Source organism: Triturus cristatus, chromosome 9 (genome assembly GCF_964204655.1).
Source record: "Triturus cristatus chromosome 9, aTriCri1.1, whole genome shotgun sequence".
In the NCBI taxonomy this organism is placed as follows: Eukaryota; Metazoa; Chordata; class Amphibia; order Caudata; family Salamandridae; genus Triturus; species Triturus cristatus.
In genome coordinates this window covers 1,271,323,478-1,271,339,724 of record NC_140592.1, presented here as the reverse complement: position 1 = coordinate 1,271,339,724, position 16,247 = coordinate 1,271,323,478, and the positions used below count along the sequence as shown (strand labels likewise).

General features: G+C 52.0%; 1 protein-coding gene across 1 annotated transcript in view; it reads left to right on the top strand.

Annotated features, from left to right (window-relative positions):
* Nucleotides 1-16,247, top strand: part of BAZ1A (bromodomain adjacent to zinc finger domain 1A) — a 758,495-nt gene that overhangs the window by 402,410 nt on the left and 339,838 nt on the right. Inside the window, exons 13-14 of the mRNA XM_085627428.1 lie at nt 497-721; nt 2,473-2,638. Of these exons, the coding sequence (XP_085483554.1) occupies nt 497-721; nt 2,473-2,638 (391 nt within the window). The remainder of the gene's footprint in view (nt 1-496; nt 722-2,472; nt 2,639-16,247) is intronic.

Below are 16,247 nucleotides of genomic sequence, written 5' to 3'. Positions count from 1 at the left end.
CTTTTTGTTTCAAAGTATGGGTATGAAGGATTGAGAAGTTAACTGTACAGATTTGTTTGTCTCTGTCTATATAAATGGAAATGGTCTAAATCCCTTTTTGAGTTTGATGTATTTTATATGTTGTGATAAAGGATAAAAATTTAAGAACTTACTGTGTGAATTGGATTTAGAGGTGATATGTGACTAGAGAAAGTAAGGCAGATAAATATGAAAGGACTTCTTACCTATAAGTAGGAATCAATTCATGTTTTTCCTACGGTAAATTGTGCGGTATCTTCCTCCACATCATCCTGATTTTCTCCATTTTTATTGTCCAGTTGTGGTAGGAGGATTAGGGCAAACACCATGGTTGTTTAAATTCTTTGGGCCCGGGAGGCATACATTTCTGCCTTCATGTAACCCCTTTGCAAAATGTGAGTATTGTAGTAACAGAATGCAATAGTGTTTACCAATCAGCAAGGAAAAGTAATTAGCTGCAACTTTTTTCTGTTTTAAGGTTGCAGTTTAAAAGGCTTGGACCTGGACAGCTGCACTCTTTCTGAAATTCTCCGCCTGCACATCCTGGCGTCTGGTGCTGATGTGACGGCTAACAACGCTAAGTACCGTTACCAGAAGCGTGGTGGCTTTGATGCCACGGATGATGCCGGCATGGAATTGAGGTTGAATCATCCTGGCCTACTGAAGAAGCTCTCCACCACTTCTGTATACGATTTGTCTCCAGGTAACCCAGATAGCAAGGCCTAGTAGAACTTGTTCTCCGTACCTTTTCCTGTCCCTTGGAAAGCGAGAAACTGATGGGATCAACCCTTGTAGGTAGAATGGCTCTGCAGACCGTATTCTGGATTTGTCCCCAGCAAATGCAGAAACACAGGTCATATTGTTTAAAGTGGATCTTTTAGGCCACCTTCCATTAAAATATAGCCCCTTGCCAAGCAAACTGGAAAGGCACATGATCTCTGTACACAGCAGGCTTTGTGTTTACTAGTCTGCATGTATCCTCTAGTCTGACCTGCCCTCGTGTAACTCTGAAAACCATGATCTCTTGCATTGTATGTAAAATGACATAAATGGCACCTTTGTTTGACCTGCAGCCAATGCTGTTCATTACCTGTTTACTACTGTAGCATGACTCTGCGGACACTGATTTCAACTACCATTTGGCCACACCTGTGTTAATCCAAAGCACCTTGGTACCCTCAAATATAAGGCTCAAAGTGTTGGGTTAACTGACAAATTTAGGATGTCGCCAGTCTTCTGAAACTCACAGCATACATTAAATCTGTTTTTATAGAATGGGATTTTGTGGCATTTCTGTACATTGCTGGGTGTGAGCTCTCGAGCTTTCCTAGGCATCATTCCTTGTACATAGTAGGACATGGGAGGGATAGCATGGTGTTAATGTTCATTTGTCTCCAGAGCATTCATCCACTTTGCTTAGCTTCCCTCTCTTCCCAGAGTAGGCTTAACCGTGTTCTTTGAACCACTGTGTACCAATGTATAGTTCAAGCTAGCAATCCTTCCAACTTCTGTATCAATCCAATTGCATCTGGCTTGTGTGTGGTTCTAGGCTCGACCCAGTTTGTGATGAACCTGTCTTCTGGGATTCCCCAAGGAGCCACATCACCTCTTCATCCCTGTCCCAACACTCCGACACGGCATCTTGGGACATTTCAAGATGGCATCATCCAAGAGTCACTGGTCGCATCTCTGTGGGCTTAAGCTCCGTCCCTCGCTGAAACCACTGCCAGGGCTTCAAAAGTAGCCTGCTCCTGTGTTTGCTCCAGCAGTCTGGGCTCCCTCCTTTGTTCGGTGTCCTGGGCTGTCCCATTCCTGATACAGTGTGACAGCTAATTGTCGAATACAGATTTTTCCCTCTACCCCTTTCCTTCTCAGGCGCCAAGTTAGGCACTGTTAATTTATCCGTGTGTGGAGAGTCCTTTGTTAGTTCCACCGGAGAGCAATGTAATTAACTTGGCCCAGCTGGGTGACAACAGGCCTGGGCTCTGATTCTTAACTAAATCAGATAAATGACCATTCTGGATGACCCATGATTAATACAGACCTCTTCTTGGAACCTGCAGATTTTTTCTTAACTCACACGTTTCTCCCCATATTAATGTGCTAAAGGACTTGGATTGTAGTTACGCTTTCCATAGCGTTCTAAGGAAGATTCCCCCCCCCCCCCCATGTTTATAATAGTGTCACTGCATACAAGACAGTAAACCACAGTGACTTCCCTATGAGTGTCCACTATTATTTTAAGGCCTGCCCCTAACTATCCTGAGTCCCCTCCGCACCAGGCTATCTGTGCTGTCACTGATCCGCAACCTCCTAAGTTGTTATGCCTGTGGCATGTGGCACAGACTCCTGTGAGATCCGCAGTATGAAGGATTGACGTTTAAACATGTACTACATGGTAATGTTAATCTTTTCTCTGCTAATTGTTTACTTTGTAATAACTTTCTTCCTCAGAGGAAAAGCTGAAAATTCTTCATGCACTCTGTGGAAAACTCCTAACTCTGGTCTCTACAAGGGACTTCATTGAGGACTACATGGAAATATTGCGGCAGTCAAAGCAAGAATTTCGAGAACTGAAGGCTGAGCAGAACAGACGGGAAAGAGGGGAAGCGGCTGCAAAGTGAGTATAGCCCGAACCTCCTATGGAGCAAAGCGTAGGACAGATATGCTTCTTCCCTGCAGAGGGCCGAGAGCAGGAGCACTGGACCCAGAGTTGGCACCACTCTTTCACTAAAACTTGATTTAAGGCCCATCTTTCTTTTACATGTTACACCTTGAACCACTCCCCCTGTCCTTCTGTCACTGGGTCCATACCTGGAGCACCTTTTTCCTGTGACTTGATTGATAAAGGGAGGTTATCCTCTTATCAAAGGGTCTGTGCCTGGAACACCTTTTCCTGCCCTTTGCAGTCAGTAACTGGGACCCATCTGCCTGTCACATGACCCATTCCAGCAGCCCATCATCTGGTTATAAGGTCCAGATCTGAAGCCCATCTTTTTGGTATAGGGCCATGAAATATGTACGTAATTAAGGAGGGGCATGCGCAGGGCCCCTTTTTTTTTTATTAAGGGGACGTATTTGGTTTCCATTTTTTTGTCAAAGAACTGTTGCTGCAGTGCTACTAACCGTCATGAGGCCAGTGTGAGAAAGTGCTCTCTTTCTTGCATGGTATGCCCCACTTTCTGCTGAATTGCTGATGTTCTTTGACGGAGTGTGCCCTGGGCTTGGGCTAATCCGGTACCCAGGGCCTATGTTCCTTCTCTAAAACTGCATTGAAGCCTAAACCCAATTGGCATCTCTGGCCACATGTCAGCCCCTGGTAAATGGTACCACAGGTACCCAGGGCACTGTGCCCAGAGAAGGCCTGTAAGGACTACAGCACTTATTTTGCCACCCTCAGAGGCCCTGTACCCTGACACACACACACTGCCTTTGCAGACTGAGTGCCTTGGTGCAGAACAAAGTGAAGAGTCGACATGGCACACATTCCTGTGTGCCATGCCCACAACCCACTGCCCTGGCATACATCAGTCACCCCTCTAGCTGGGTGCCCTATGCCAGTGGTGAGGGTATAGGTGCATGAGCCCTGTACCCCAACAGTGCCCAGGTCCATTCCTGGGCCCTGTAAGTGCTGTGCTGCCATTAAAGAGTATATGGTGCTGGGAGTTTGTCATTACGAATTCCACAGCACCATAATGGCTACACTGAAGACTGGAAAGAGTGGTATCAAACTTCTCAGCACATTAAACGCACACTGATTCCAGTGTGGGATTTAATGTAAAATGGACAACAGCGTGCATCGTAGAGATGCCTCCTGAAACTCAACCAACCTCCAGTGACCTGACTGAGTGGCTGCCTAGGCTGCCACCAACAGACATGTTTCTGGACACCTGGTGTAGGAGAGTAGGGTCTGCAATCCTATGATCACCCAGATTTTTTGCTTTTGCTTCATTGGTTTACGACTTCCTCCGGCTGTGGGCCTGCCAATCAGACCCACAGCCTAGCTGTTCTCTCTCGAAATTAACACACATGTACGTTAGGTGCATCCACTAATTGGAACTGGGCCGCCTTGTCAGTCCCTGTCTCAGCATACCACAGGTATCCAGGGCATCGGTGTACCCAGGGCCTACCAGGGGCTGAAGCATGTATTATGCCACCCCTGGAATGGCCGCCCAAATCTGACACAACTGGCTGCACGACAGCTGGGGCCACGTGGTGTAATCACCCGTTGCTGTAGGTGTAGTATTCCTACACCTAAACCCTAAAATGGACACATGGATTCCTATCAGTCACTCCTATAGCAGGCCTTATCAATCCTGAAGGCAGAGTGCAGGGAATCATGTGGGACGGTGCTCTGGCGCGAGCTGAGCCCGTCGACGGCTTGCGGAACCAAGTCCTAATAGCCGTTCCATGGTGACGCGGGCCAACTACTTTTAAGGCATTATAATCCTGGCGGTTATTTGCTAACTTTGGCCTCACATCACCTACACATGTCGAGTAAGGTGTCATACGAATGGGAATACGAACCCCTCGCCAGTCCTGGTGACGGGGTTAGCATTCCCCCCTTTTAGAGGGACACGACATGGAAGTAACCTTGAACCCCGGTTAAAGTTGACTCAAGCCTCAGCATCACAAAATGGATGCTGCCACCAGACACAAGTCTGACCTCCCGCTGCTGGGGGACCTTCCAGCAAGGGGAGCTTGGACAAAGGGTTTCCTGTCGAGGGCGGTGTTAGCACCGTCCCAGACAGGGTTTGTGTATCCCAGGTAGGCAGGGCTGAAAGGAAGGTGATTGCAAGTGGCACCCCGGTGCTCACTGTGCATAGCCCGGCTCAAACCAGTTTCGGGGGCACACCAGCCCCTGAGCTGGCGCGAAGCCGGACAAAGGATAGGGGTGTAACCACCCCCCTCCTGGCTCCACCCATAGGTAGAACCTAGTCACGGGCCAGCCCCTTTTCTTAGAATAAAGGTAGGAGCGAGTCCCCTTCCCAAATTGGATAATCAGATAATCGGATAAACTCCGAATCACGAACCACTTTCCACGAAAGGAACTCTTGACTATTTCTGAAGACTCTCCCTTGTGGCTAAGGAGTAGCCACCCTGCACCAGCAGGCACCACCTAAGCGCTTGCGGTTTGCTGTAAGTCTCTCCTACGGATCAAGACTGCCCAGCTCGACGAGACCCGAGTCCCTGCCATCTCTGACCTTTTACCTACCTCATCAGCCCAGCTGAGAGTCGTAGGTGTGACGAGACCTGCGGGACCGGCTATCTTCAGAACCTGCACGACGCTTATCTAGCACGCCCACCGAGGGACCCTCGAGTGAGTGCACCTAGGGTTTGAGAAGCCCTAACCCTGAGCAGCTCCAGCATCGAAGTCTGCCTCCCCAGCATCCCCGAGATCTGCGTGGGGGCCCTTCCGCTCCTTGTTGTTCACCGCGTTGTTCGACCACTTGCCGACCGGCTTGTGGCCCTCTTCACAACGCACCACGATTGTTTCATCACTAGTCTGGTTGCTCCAGACTGGCTCTTGCTCCCCTTCAACAGAGGAGTACCACGGACCCACCTGGTCCACTCCCGACGCCATCGTGACTCCCCCGCTTGGGTTGCCACTGCCAAGATCCGCTGCCCCCCTCCTGGGCCCAGCACCATCGACAGCAGACACCTTCGTGGGACAGCTCGCCCTCCATCCTGGTCGCCGCCGCGCCTCCTGGTCCGAGGAACAGCCGAGTCCGACGTCACCCACTCACCTGGTCGAGGTGACTTCAGCCGGTACCCTCCTGGTACCCACACGATCGCTGGCTAGCGGTTGAGAACTGAGTCCCCTCTGCTTTCAGGTTTCCTTCCTCACCGATCCAGGCTTGGATCGCTCTGAACATCGTCACTGGTCGCCTGCCAGCAACTTCTTCTTTCAGGCTCCTGAGACTACACGAGGACTCCCGACATCTTGCCGAACTTTACGCAGCCGCAGCCTCTGGGCTAGGTAACTCGAGCATCTCGGTGCTCCATCGCAGGTTCGCTCTACAAGTGTCCAGTTCCTTTTTTCGTTTAATCCCACTGATCGGATCACTCCGGAATCAGTACCTCCAGACTCTAACCATTCGCATTTCACTGTTAGTGTAGATGGTTTCTCGTGCCCCTCGGGCATTTGTGTAAATTGTGCAACTGAAGTATTTTCCTAAGAGTTTTGTAGTGTGCTTAGCTCCCTGACTCACAAAGAGCCAGGGTAGTCTTGTTATAAATAAATATCCTTTATTTTCATAACAACTTGTGTGGTGTCCTTTCACTTGGTGTTCAAGGGGTATATGTGATGGTAAACAGCTGGCTTAACACGCCCTCTAGAGTTTAGCCTAAGACTGCTCGTATCCACGCTACTAGGATAGCTGGTCTAAAAGGTTGACTTACAACCAATCATCAATAAGGGTCGTTTGGAATGATACACAGTGATCACTAGAATAGTGAGCACTACATATCAGGCCAACTTCTCACACCTCGGTCGAGAGCTTGCTGCTCTCGGGGGGCCTGAAACAATTCACATCCTAGGACGGGGGGGGGGGGGGCAAACCTCCTCCCCCAGGATGGACAGGGTTCACGAAGGAGAAGCTTCAAAGGCATGCCGCCTTTGTGAGCCTCTCCAGATCATTTGCTGCTTTCAGCAACTGGTCCCCACTGGTTCTACCCCCCACTTTGGGCAGGAGGACCGGCGGGAAAAAACAAGTGAGGTAGAGAGGTGTGCCCACCTCTGCCAACTCCACCCCTAAGGTGGGGGAGGCAAGGTGAAGCACAACCTCGAGTCCCTGCCATCTTGAGGATGGGGGGACCCAGCCAACCAGGGATAGGCTCCTGCCCCCTTCCCACTGGAGAGTGACAGATTAGGGGGTGTACACACCCCAATGAAGTGACCCATTGGTCCCTGCCCTTTGCCTACCTGTAACGCCCCTAAATTTCATATTTAGGGGCGCCCTGAACCTTCCTTACTCAGATCCAGCAACCACAAGAAAAAGAGAAGGACGAGAAACCGTGCAGAGCTAACAAGAGGACAACGCCCACTGACTAGGACCCAGCCCTACAGGCCTGTCTCACCTCAAACCTGGTCCTGCAAAACCCCGGCGTGTCAAGCAGACAGCAACCTCAAAAACCCCGGAATACCTGCCTGCCTTCACTTTCCAAGCTGATTCTCCCGTGAACCCTGGACGTGTTTGAACTGCAGCTTCTGGTGCCCCCCAGGAACCGCAACTCCAGCCCACTCTGCACCCGCCGAACCCGGCCCAAGCTAAAGTGGAAAAATTCCACGAGGATGTCCCCCAGGTGATCCTGACCCGAGATCCGGCAACCCCTGACCTGCCTCAAGCTCCAGACGACGCCTGCTGCCTCAATCCAGAGGACGTCTCCTACTGCGACCAAAGCGGGTAAGAAAATCTGACGTCCCAAGGCATGCCTGCACCCACGGCCTTGTGTGCCCCAACTCAGCGGTGTCTAACCAACCCTCAACATTCCAACTTACCCCTCGAAGTGGTGGTCACTCCTGGAAGATCCTCGTCCCCGAGCCTGCAGTGTTTTAGTCTCAGGGAATGTCCATTGAAATCAACAGGGCACCCGACCTCAAATAGTACCCTGCACCCGGCCACCCTGGTGCCGCTGAGGGTGCCCCTTTGGTGCCAACTTGGTCCCCAACTTGCCCTGAGCTTGACCCTAGGAGTTTTGCTCCCACAACCTCGTGGCCTGCTTGCCAGCAGCCACCAACCAGAGTCCCCCTATACTCCATAGGCTAACACTGGGCCTCAACACTCTGCACCCGGCTGACTGAGTGCCGCTGAGGGTGCAACAACAGTGCATCACTGACCCTGGGAGACCCCTGAGTCTAACCCCAGGACCCTAACTCCAAAGACCGATTACCTGCCTGGAAACATATTACCTCTTGTTCGAGGCATATGAGCTGCAGATCACACACTGGGCATAGGTCGCCATCTGGTGGTGGGCCCGGATGATTACACTTTGTTGTTGTCCTAGAAGAAGTCTTTGTAGTCACGAGATAGGTGACTCCTCCTATGGACTATAGTGCGCATGGGCATAGACTCCATCTTCAGGTTGTTTTTTCCGCCATCGGGCTCGTATGTTTGTCGTGCTCCCGGTCGGGTTCGTTACCGATCGACCTTTCGACGCGCAATCCTTAACCCTATCGTCTGTATTGTTTTTCGATCGCGATCCCTCTTTGAAACGCATCGTTTAAAACCTACATTTCGATTCCGGTTGTACGCGCGGGCCGTCGGGCCCACCTGCGCCATCAGGCCCTTTGCTGATGGAAAGGACACCTTTCAAGAAGTGCCCTCAGTGTGGACACAAATTCCCCCACACTGATCTGCACCATGTCTGCAACCTCTGTTTGTTGCCTCAACCCTGCAGCTGCTAAGAAGAGGAAGACACCAACTGCTTTGGCCCCAGCCCTACTGGCCTGTCGACCCTTGAACCTGCTCCTGCTACAACCCGGCATCTCTTGTGGCCAGCAACCTCACAAACCCCGGAGGACCGGGCTACCTTTTGGCTCTAAGCCCCTGGGACTCCCATGAGTAGAGGCTCTACTCAAAATCTACTTCTAATCCCTGGCATCAGCCCGGAACCGCAAACCCTTCACACTCTGCACCAGCCAAGCCTGGCCTTTGCCGGAGTGAACAAAGACCACTAGGACGACCCCACGGCGACTGTGACCCCGAGCCCGGCACCCGAGGACTTCCATCGACGCGCCTGAAGACGCCTGCAGCCTCAGAACCAGGTGCCCCCCCCCAACCATGATCAACAGAGGGTAAGATATCCCAACACCAAAAGGCACCCCTGCACCCCGTCCCCTGCGGCCCCCTGTGCCCAACTCCTGGGTACCTACCTATCCACCAACTACCCAACTTACCTCTCAAAGTGGTGGTGGCACCTAAAGAATCTTTGTCCCCAAGCTTGCAGCCTTTTTCCAACCAGGAGTTTTCCCATTGAAATCAATTGGGCGCCCGAAGGCTCAAAAGCACCCTGCACCCAGCTGCCCGAGTGGCCCTGGCAGTGTAACCTCTACACCTATCTACTTCCCCATTTGCCCTGAGCAAGTGACCAAGGAGCCCAGCTCCCACAGCAGCGTGGCCTGCTAGTCATCAGCCACCAACCAAGGCCCCCCTGCCTCCCATAGGATAACATTGGGCATAACTCACTCTGCACCCGGCTGCCCCTGTGCCGCTGAGGGTGTAACAACTGTACCTACCTGACGCTGGGAGACCCCGAGTCTGTGCCTAGAATCTTAACTTTGCCAGTCAAGTACTTACCCAAAAGCCGATAACTCAGTTTTCTCCATAGGGTAACATTGACTGGTTTCTTTTGAAATTTCGTGTGGAGTTTTCAAAACTTAAAATATTCACCAAAAATCAGCCGAGTAACGAAAATACTCACCTGCTATTAGGTGAGACCCCAGTGCTGGTCCTTGGTGCCCAGCACTGACCGTGAAAAATATTCACAACCGTACTTACCAGTAACCCAATTTTCTTCCACAGGAAATCATTGACTGTTTTTCTGTGAAATTTCTTCTGTCGATTTTTGCAAACTTAAAATATTCTTTAAAAATGGTACAAACTGTGAAAACTTATTTGCTTACCTGTTTCAGATAGGGAATCATTGACTGTTTTCTATGAAATTTCTTCTAAGTGTCAACGTTTAAAAAGCAAAATATTGCCTAACCATCATAACAGCAACTAAGTCGACTTTTATCACTGGTTTCTAAGAACTGTCCCAGGACTGAATCTAGGATCCAGTCCTGAAATTACAAAAGTAATCCTGAAAGTAATCTATTGCAAATAACTTAACTTCCATTGAACTCAATGCATTATTGTGTTTGAAATTGTGTTGCCTATTGCAACAACCTGTAACTTTCTACAAAAGCCAATTGTATATTGCAAAAGTATTTACCTAAAGCATCTCATTCTGAGAAAGTATATTTAGATACCTATTGTTGTTTCTAAAATAAAACAAACATATATTTTGTATATATAAACCATTGGCCTAGAGTTCATTTATTGTGTGTGAGACCATTTGCTGGCTGCGTGTGTAACAAATGCTTTACACTGTCCTCTGATACTGCCTTACTGCTCGACCAAGCTACCACTTTATAGAGTAAGGTTATATCTAACTTTAGCCTCTGCCAAACCTCTGGGGACTGTGGAGTCTGTACACACTGTTCCTATTTGGGAACAGTATATACAGAGCCACTTTATCACAAGGTTCTATCTAACTTTAACCTCTGGAGACCCTTGGACTCTATACACACTGTACCCAACTTTGGTGCAGTATATATAGAGCCAGTGTCTGAAAGAAACGCGTTGGATTCCTCACCTTAGAATATCCCCAGGCGTCAGGCTGGATCCGGAAAGATTTTTCGTCAGCAATACCCTTGCGCGTCGCTAGGCGTCGTCTGCGGCTCCGCGTCCGTCGTCTGCGTTGTGATCGCCGGGATGACGTCGTCGGAGTACTTAGACGCTGCCCTCGCGCGCTGACGTCAGTTCTTCTTTTTTCCGCGCCAGTAAGAGCCGATCCGGTAAGAGCATGCCCGTTTAGTCATTTTTTGACTAAACTTTTTTGAACTCTTTTGGTTCTATTCTTGTCGACATCGACTCTGGTGCCGGTAGAGATGCCTGGTTTTAAGGCCTGTGACTCCTGTCACTGACTGATGTCGGTTATGGACCACCACCGCCGGTGCCTCTATTGCCTTGGAACCGACCACGACTTCGAAAGCTAGGCGGGAGCGGTCCCGCAAGCTACTCGAGTACCGGCAGTCGGCTCCACGACGGTCAAGGTCCCGGTCGAGGAGGAGGTCGAGGGACCAGTCGCGGAGCCGCAGCCCCCACTGCTTGTCAGGGTTGAAGTCTTCGAAATCCGGTAAGTCGAAGCACAGCAAGAAGTCGAAGAAGCGACATTGCTCTTCTGACTCCCCTCGCCGGTCGCGTGACTTGGCTGAGGGTTCGGGTGACACCACCCACGTGGCTACGACTGAGCCGCAGGGGTCCCGTCCGTCTCCATACCCTCTGGTCCCTGGGACTGACGCGACTCCGGCGGAGGTCAGTGCCTTCCTCATGGCCATGAGGAACCTGGCTCCGCCGTAGATACCTGCTGGCACGCCTTTGGGCCCGGCAGGCTCGACTGGGAGGCCTAGCGAGCCGGCGGCTCTGGCCCCGGCGCCGTCGTCCACTCCGGTCCCGACGCTGCAGGTCCCTGGGGGATCCAGGCCTGGACCCCAGTCTGCGCCGGTTGACCCCACGACCCCTCCGCCGGCGCAGACTCCTCCGGTGCCACCCCCGGCGCAGTCTCCGGACGCCGCCGTTCCCCAGTTTAGGCCCGGTCCGGGCCCGGTGTCGGAGCGGCGCCATCTGGCGCCGCACCAGACGCCGATGGGTGTCAATTTCATCTTCTGCCCGGCTCCGATCATTCCACCTGTATACCAGGAATCTGATGACTGTGACGACTGGGAGGGGTCTGAGTACCCTCTGGCCCGGCAGGGCCAGTTATCTCAGGACTGGGCAGACGAGCTGGGGGATGCCAGTGGTCTTGACAACTCCCCTGACACTGGCTTCATCTCTCCTCCGACCGTGGCTCCGGAGGAAGGTGCTGCATTTTCTGTGGTGCTGCGCAAGGTGGCTGAAGCCCTTGGGCTAGAACTGCCTGCTGTGGCCGTGAGGACGAACCTCCTCACATAAGTGCTTCAACCGTCAGCAAGCTCCTTGGAGCCTCTGCTGCAGTTCAATGAAGTACTCATTGACGTTCTCAAGGGCACCTGGTCCCAGCCCTCCACAGTTCCTCCTGTGGACTGGAATGTGGCCTAGCGCCACTACCCTGCACCGGGCGACCCCAGTTTTCTGTCCCAACACCCCACGCCCGAGAGCCTGGTTATCCAGGCCTCTACCTCCCAGACCTCCTTCCCGACCGCTCCCCCGGATCGGGAATCCAAAAGGCTAGAACAGTTTGGGAAGAAGCTGTTCTCCTCTCTTAGTCTGGGGTTGCGGTCTATCAACACCGCTTGTCTTTTCGACCGTTACTCCCACTCCCTGTGGGATACAGTGGAGGACGTGCTGCCCCAGTGTCCGGAGGAGGCCCAGACACGGCTCGCCCAGGCTCTTGCCGAGGGGCGGGATGCGGCACGGCATGCAATCCGATGTGGACTGGACACAACGGACTCGCTGGGCAGGGCAATGTCGACCATGGTGGCGCTTCGTCGCCACGCCTGGCTGCGGTCCACGAGTTTTTCCGGGGATGTCCAGAGCACCCTCATGGACATACCCTTCGATGGCAGTCGCCTTTTTGGCAACAAAGCGGATAGTGCGCTGGAGCGCTTTAAGAACTCCAGGGCTACGGCCAAGTCCTTGGGCCTTTCGGCCCGCGCCCGCAAACTTCCGCTTTTCGCCCCTTTCGTGGCCAAGGAAGGGGCGCCCCCTCACATCCAACTAGCCACAGGCTGTAGACCCAACCTCTGCGATGTCGCGGATTCCGCCGATTCGCGGTACAGGGGGAAAACGTGCCGGTCCGTCCACATCTACCCCAGCAGCATCCGCCTCAAAGCCCTCCTAGTCCGAGCTTTCAGGCCCATTCCACACCAGTGGGTGGCAGTTCGCTATCACCTGCTCCACTGGCACACCATCACATCAGACAGGTGGGTGCTGCAAATCGTCCGAAGGGGCTACTCCCTCCCCTTCGAGACGACCCCTCCAGCCATGCCACCGCAGTGCCACCGAATTTCGGGGGATCGCTTGCAACTTCTGCAGGAGGAAGTTAAGGCCCTCTTGGCCAAGGGTGCCATCGAGTGCGTTCCTGGTCCAGAAGTAGGTCGTGGTTGTTATTCCCACTACTTTCTGGTTCTGAAGAAGGGCAATGGGGGCCTACCTCCGGCGTCAACACCTTCCTCTGGAAAGAGAAGTTAAAGATGCTCACTGTAGCTCAGGTTCTGGCTGCCCTACACCCTGGAGAATGGATGGTAGCGTTGGACTTGCAGGACGCTTATTTCCACTTCCCCGTCCTGCCGGCCCACCGGCTTTACCTGCGATTCACGGTGGGCCATGAGCATTTTCAGTTTACCATGCTCCCCTTCGGCCTCACCAGTGCCCCTTGGGTGTTCACGAAAGTGATGGCCGTGGTCGCAGCTCATCTGCGCAGATTGGGGGTTCCAGTCTTCCCCTATCTTGACGAACGGTTGTTGAAGGCGGGCTCGCCCCAGGCAGTCTTCTCCCACCTCCAGACTACGGCAGACCTCTTGCATTTGCTGGGGTTCTCCATCAACGTGCCGAAGTCGCATCTGAGTCCCTCCCAGTAGCTCCTCTTCATCGGAGCGGTTCTGGACTCGGCGCAGTTCCGGGCCTATCCTCCGGAACAGCGGGTCCGGGATACTCCGGCTCTGATTCCCATCGTTCGGCCTCTATCCGGAGTTTCGGTCAGGTTGGTGCTGCGGCTTCTGGGTCTGATGGCCTCCTGCATCCTGTTGGTGCATCAAGCCAGATGGCGAATGCGGGCTCTCCAGTGGGACCTGAAGTTTCAGTGGGCCCAGCATCGGGACAACCTGTCTGTCCACGTCCTTATCTTGGAGGGCACTGCGATACAGTTGCAGTGGTGGCTCACGGATCGCGATTGGGTCACCTGGGCGCCACCATAAACACTCTGGCAGCCACAGCTCAGCCAAATTTAGTGAGGATCAACAGCATGCAACTGCTGATCTCAAAGTTCAAACCTCAACACTCCCTTCCTGCGCGAGTGTTCATGCAGTTGATAGGCATGATGGCCTCCTGCATTTTCATAGTCCCACACGCCAGACTACATATGCGCCCGCTTCAGGAGTGCTTAGCACGTCCATGGAATCAGGCTCACGGGCAATTAAAAGACCTAGTGTTGGTGAGCGGTCGGGCATACAACTCTCTGCATTGGTGGAATCCACAAAACCTTTGCAAGGGCTGACCGTTCCAAGAGCCTGTTCCACAAATAATACTGACAGCGGACGCGTCTCTCCAGGGATGGTGAGCCCATGTACTCCATTACACAGTGCAGGGACTATGGACTACACAACAAAAGAAGATGCACATCAACCTTCTGGAACTGACGGCAATCTTCCTGGCAATGAAAGCTTTCAAGGTACACTTGTGCAACAAAGTCGTGTTGATCCGGACGGACAACATGACTGCCATGTACTACATACAGAAGCAGGGAGGAACACACTCTCCACAGTTGTCTCATCTGGCTCAGAGCATGTGGAAGTGGGCCATTCAGAGGAACATATTCCTCATGGCGGAACACCTCCCAGGCAAGGACAACCAGATGGCGGATCTGCTCTGCAGACACAGCCACCAGATGCACGAGTGGGAGTTACACCCATCAGTACTCCAACCATACTTCCAGCAGTGGGGTCATCCAGAGATAGACCTCTTCGCCACAAGGGAAAACGCAAAATGCCAAAGCTTTGCCGCCAGGTTCCCACATCCACAGTCGCAGGGCAATGCGATATGGATGAACTGGTCCGGCAGATTTGCGTACGGTTTTCCCCCAGCGCCGTTGATACCGCTGGTGGCACGCAAACTGCGACAGCACTCACTGACACTCATCCTGGTTGCTCCAACATGGGCACGCCAGCCATGGTACACCACCTTTCTGGAACTTTCCGTGGTGCCGCATCAAAGGCTGCGGATCAAACCCGCGCTTTTGACGCAGAACCATGGAGAAATTCAGCACCCAGATCCGCAACAGCTGAACCTGGCAATCTGGCTCCTGAAGTCCTAGAGTTTGGCTACCTAAACCTGCCACCTGACTGTATGGAGATCATTAAGGAAGCTAGGAGACCCACTACCAGAGCTTGCTATGCAGCCAAATGGAAGAGGTTTGTCATTTATTGCAATAACAATGACATAAACCCGCTAGACGCATCCATTCAAAACATAATCTGTTACCTCTTACACCTATACCGATGCAATCTGGCATACACCTCAATACGTATCCATTTAACCGCAATAGCAGCCTATCTCCAAAACAGGCAGCACCTCTCTTTATTCAGAGTGCCTGCCATCAAAGCCTTCTTGGAGGGACTTAAACGAGTAATTCCCCCAAGACACCCACCAGCACCAGTGTGGAACCTCAACTTGGTCCTCACCCGACTGATGGGTCCACCCTTCGAACCTCTCCACTCATGTGAGATTCAATTCCTCACCTGGAAGGTAGCTTTCCTAGTAGCAATCACTTCGTTAAGAAGAGTTAGTGAACTCCAAGCACTAACCATTCAAGAGCCATTCATACAGGTTCACGCAAACAGGGTTGTACTACGTACCAACCCCAAATTCATGCCTAAAGTAATATCGCAGTTCCACATGAATCAAACCATTGAACTGCCTGTTTTCTTTCAGAATCCACAAAATGTCGCTGAAAGAATGCTCCATACACTAGACGTCAAAAGAGCCCTCATGTACTATATAGACAGAACTAAAAACTTTAGGAAGACGAAACAACTTTTCGTCGCCTTTTCCCCACAACACAAAGGCAACGCAATCTCCAAAGCAGGTATAGCCAGATGGATCGTTAAATGTATTCAAATTTGCTATCAAAAGGCTAAACGCACATTAACGATTCCCCCACGGGCCCACTCAACACGTAAGTTAGGGGCCTCCATGGCTTTCCTGGGAAACATTCCTTTACATGATATATGTAGAGCAGCCACATGGTCCACTATACATACATTTACCAAACACTACTGTGTAGATGTACACTCAAAACAGCAGGCAGCTGTAGGACAGGCTGTTCTCAAAACTCTTTTTCAGACCGCTGCAGCTGGCACTGGTGGCAAGCCGCTAATGGGAGGTACTGCTATGTATTCTATGCACAGATATGAATTCAGCAGCCCACATGCCTCGAACTGAATATGCTACTTACCACTATGCATCTGTTCTTGGCATGTAGGGCTGCTGACATTCATATCGCCCACCCTCCTCCCCGGCGCCTGTAGCAGCTGCAGCTCTCAGAATTACTGTAAGCATGGTCATCACTTTCTGTATCTACTCCATCACTGCCACAATGGCGAAAAACAATCTGAGGATGGAGAGGATGCCCATGCGCACTGTGGTCCAGGGGAGGAGTCACCTATCTCAGGATACTTCGAAGACTCTTCCAGGACAACAACGTGCAAACATCCGGACCCAACACTAGGCGGCGATCTATGCACAGATATGAATGTCAGCAGCCCTACA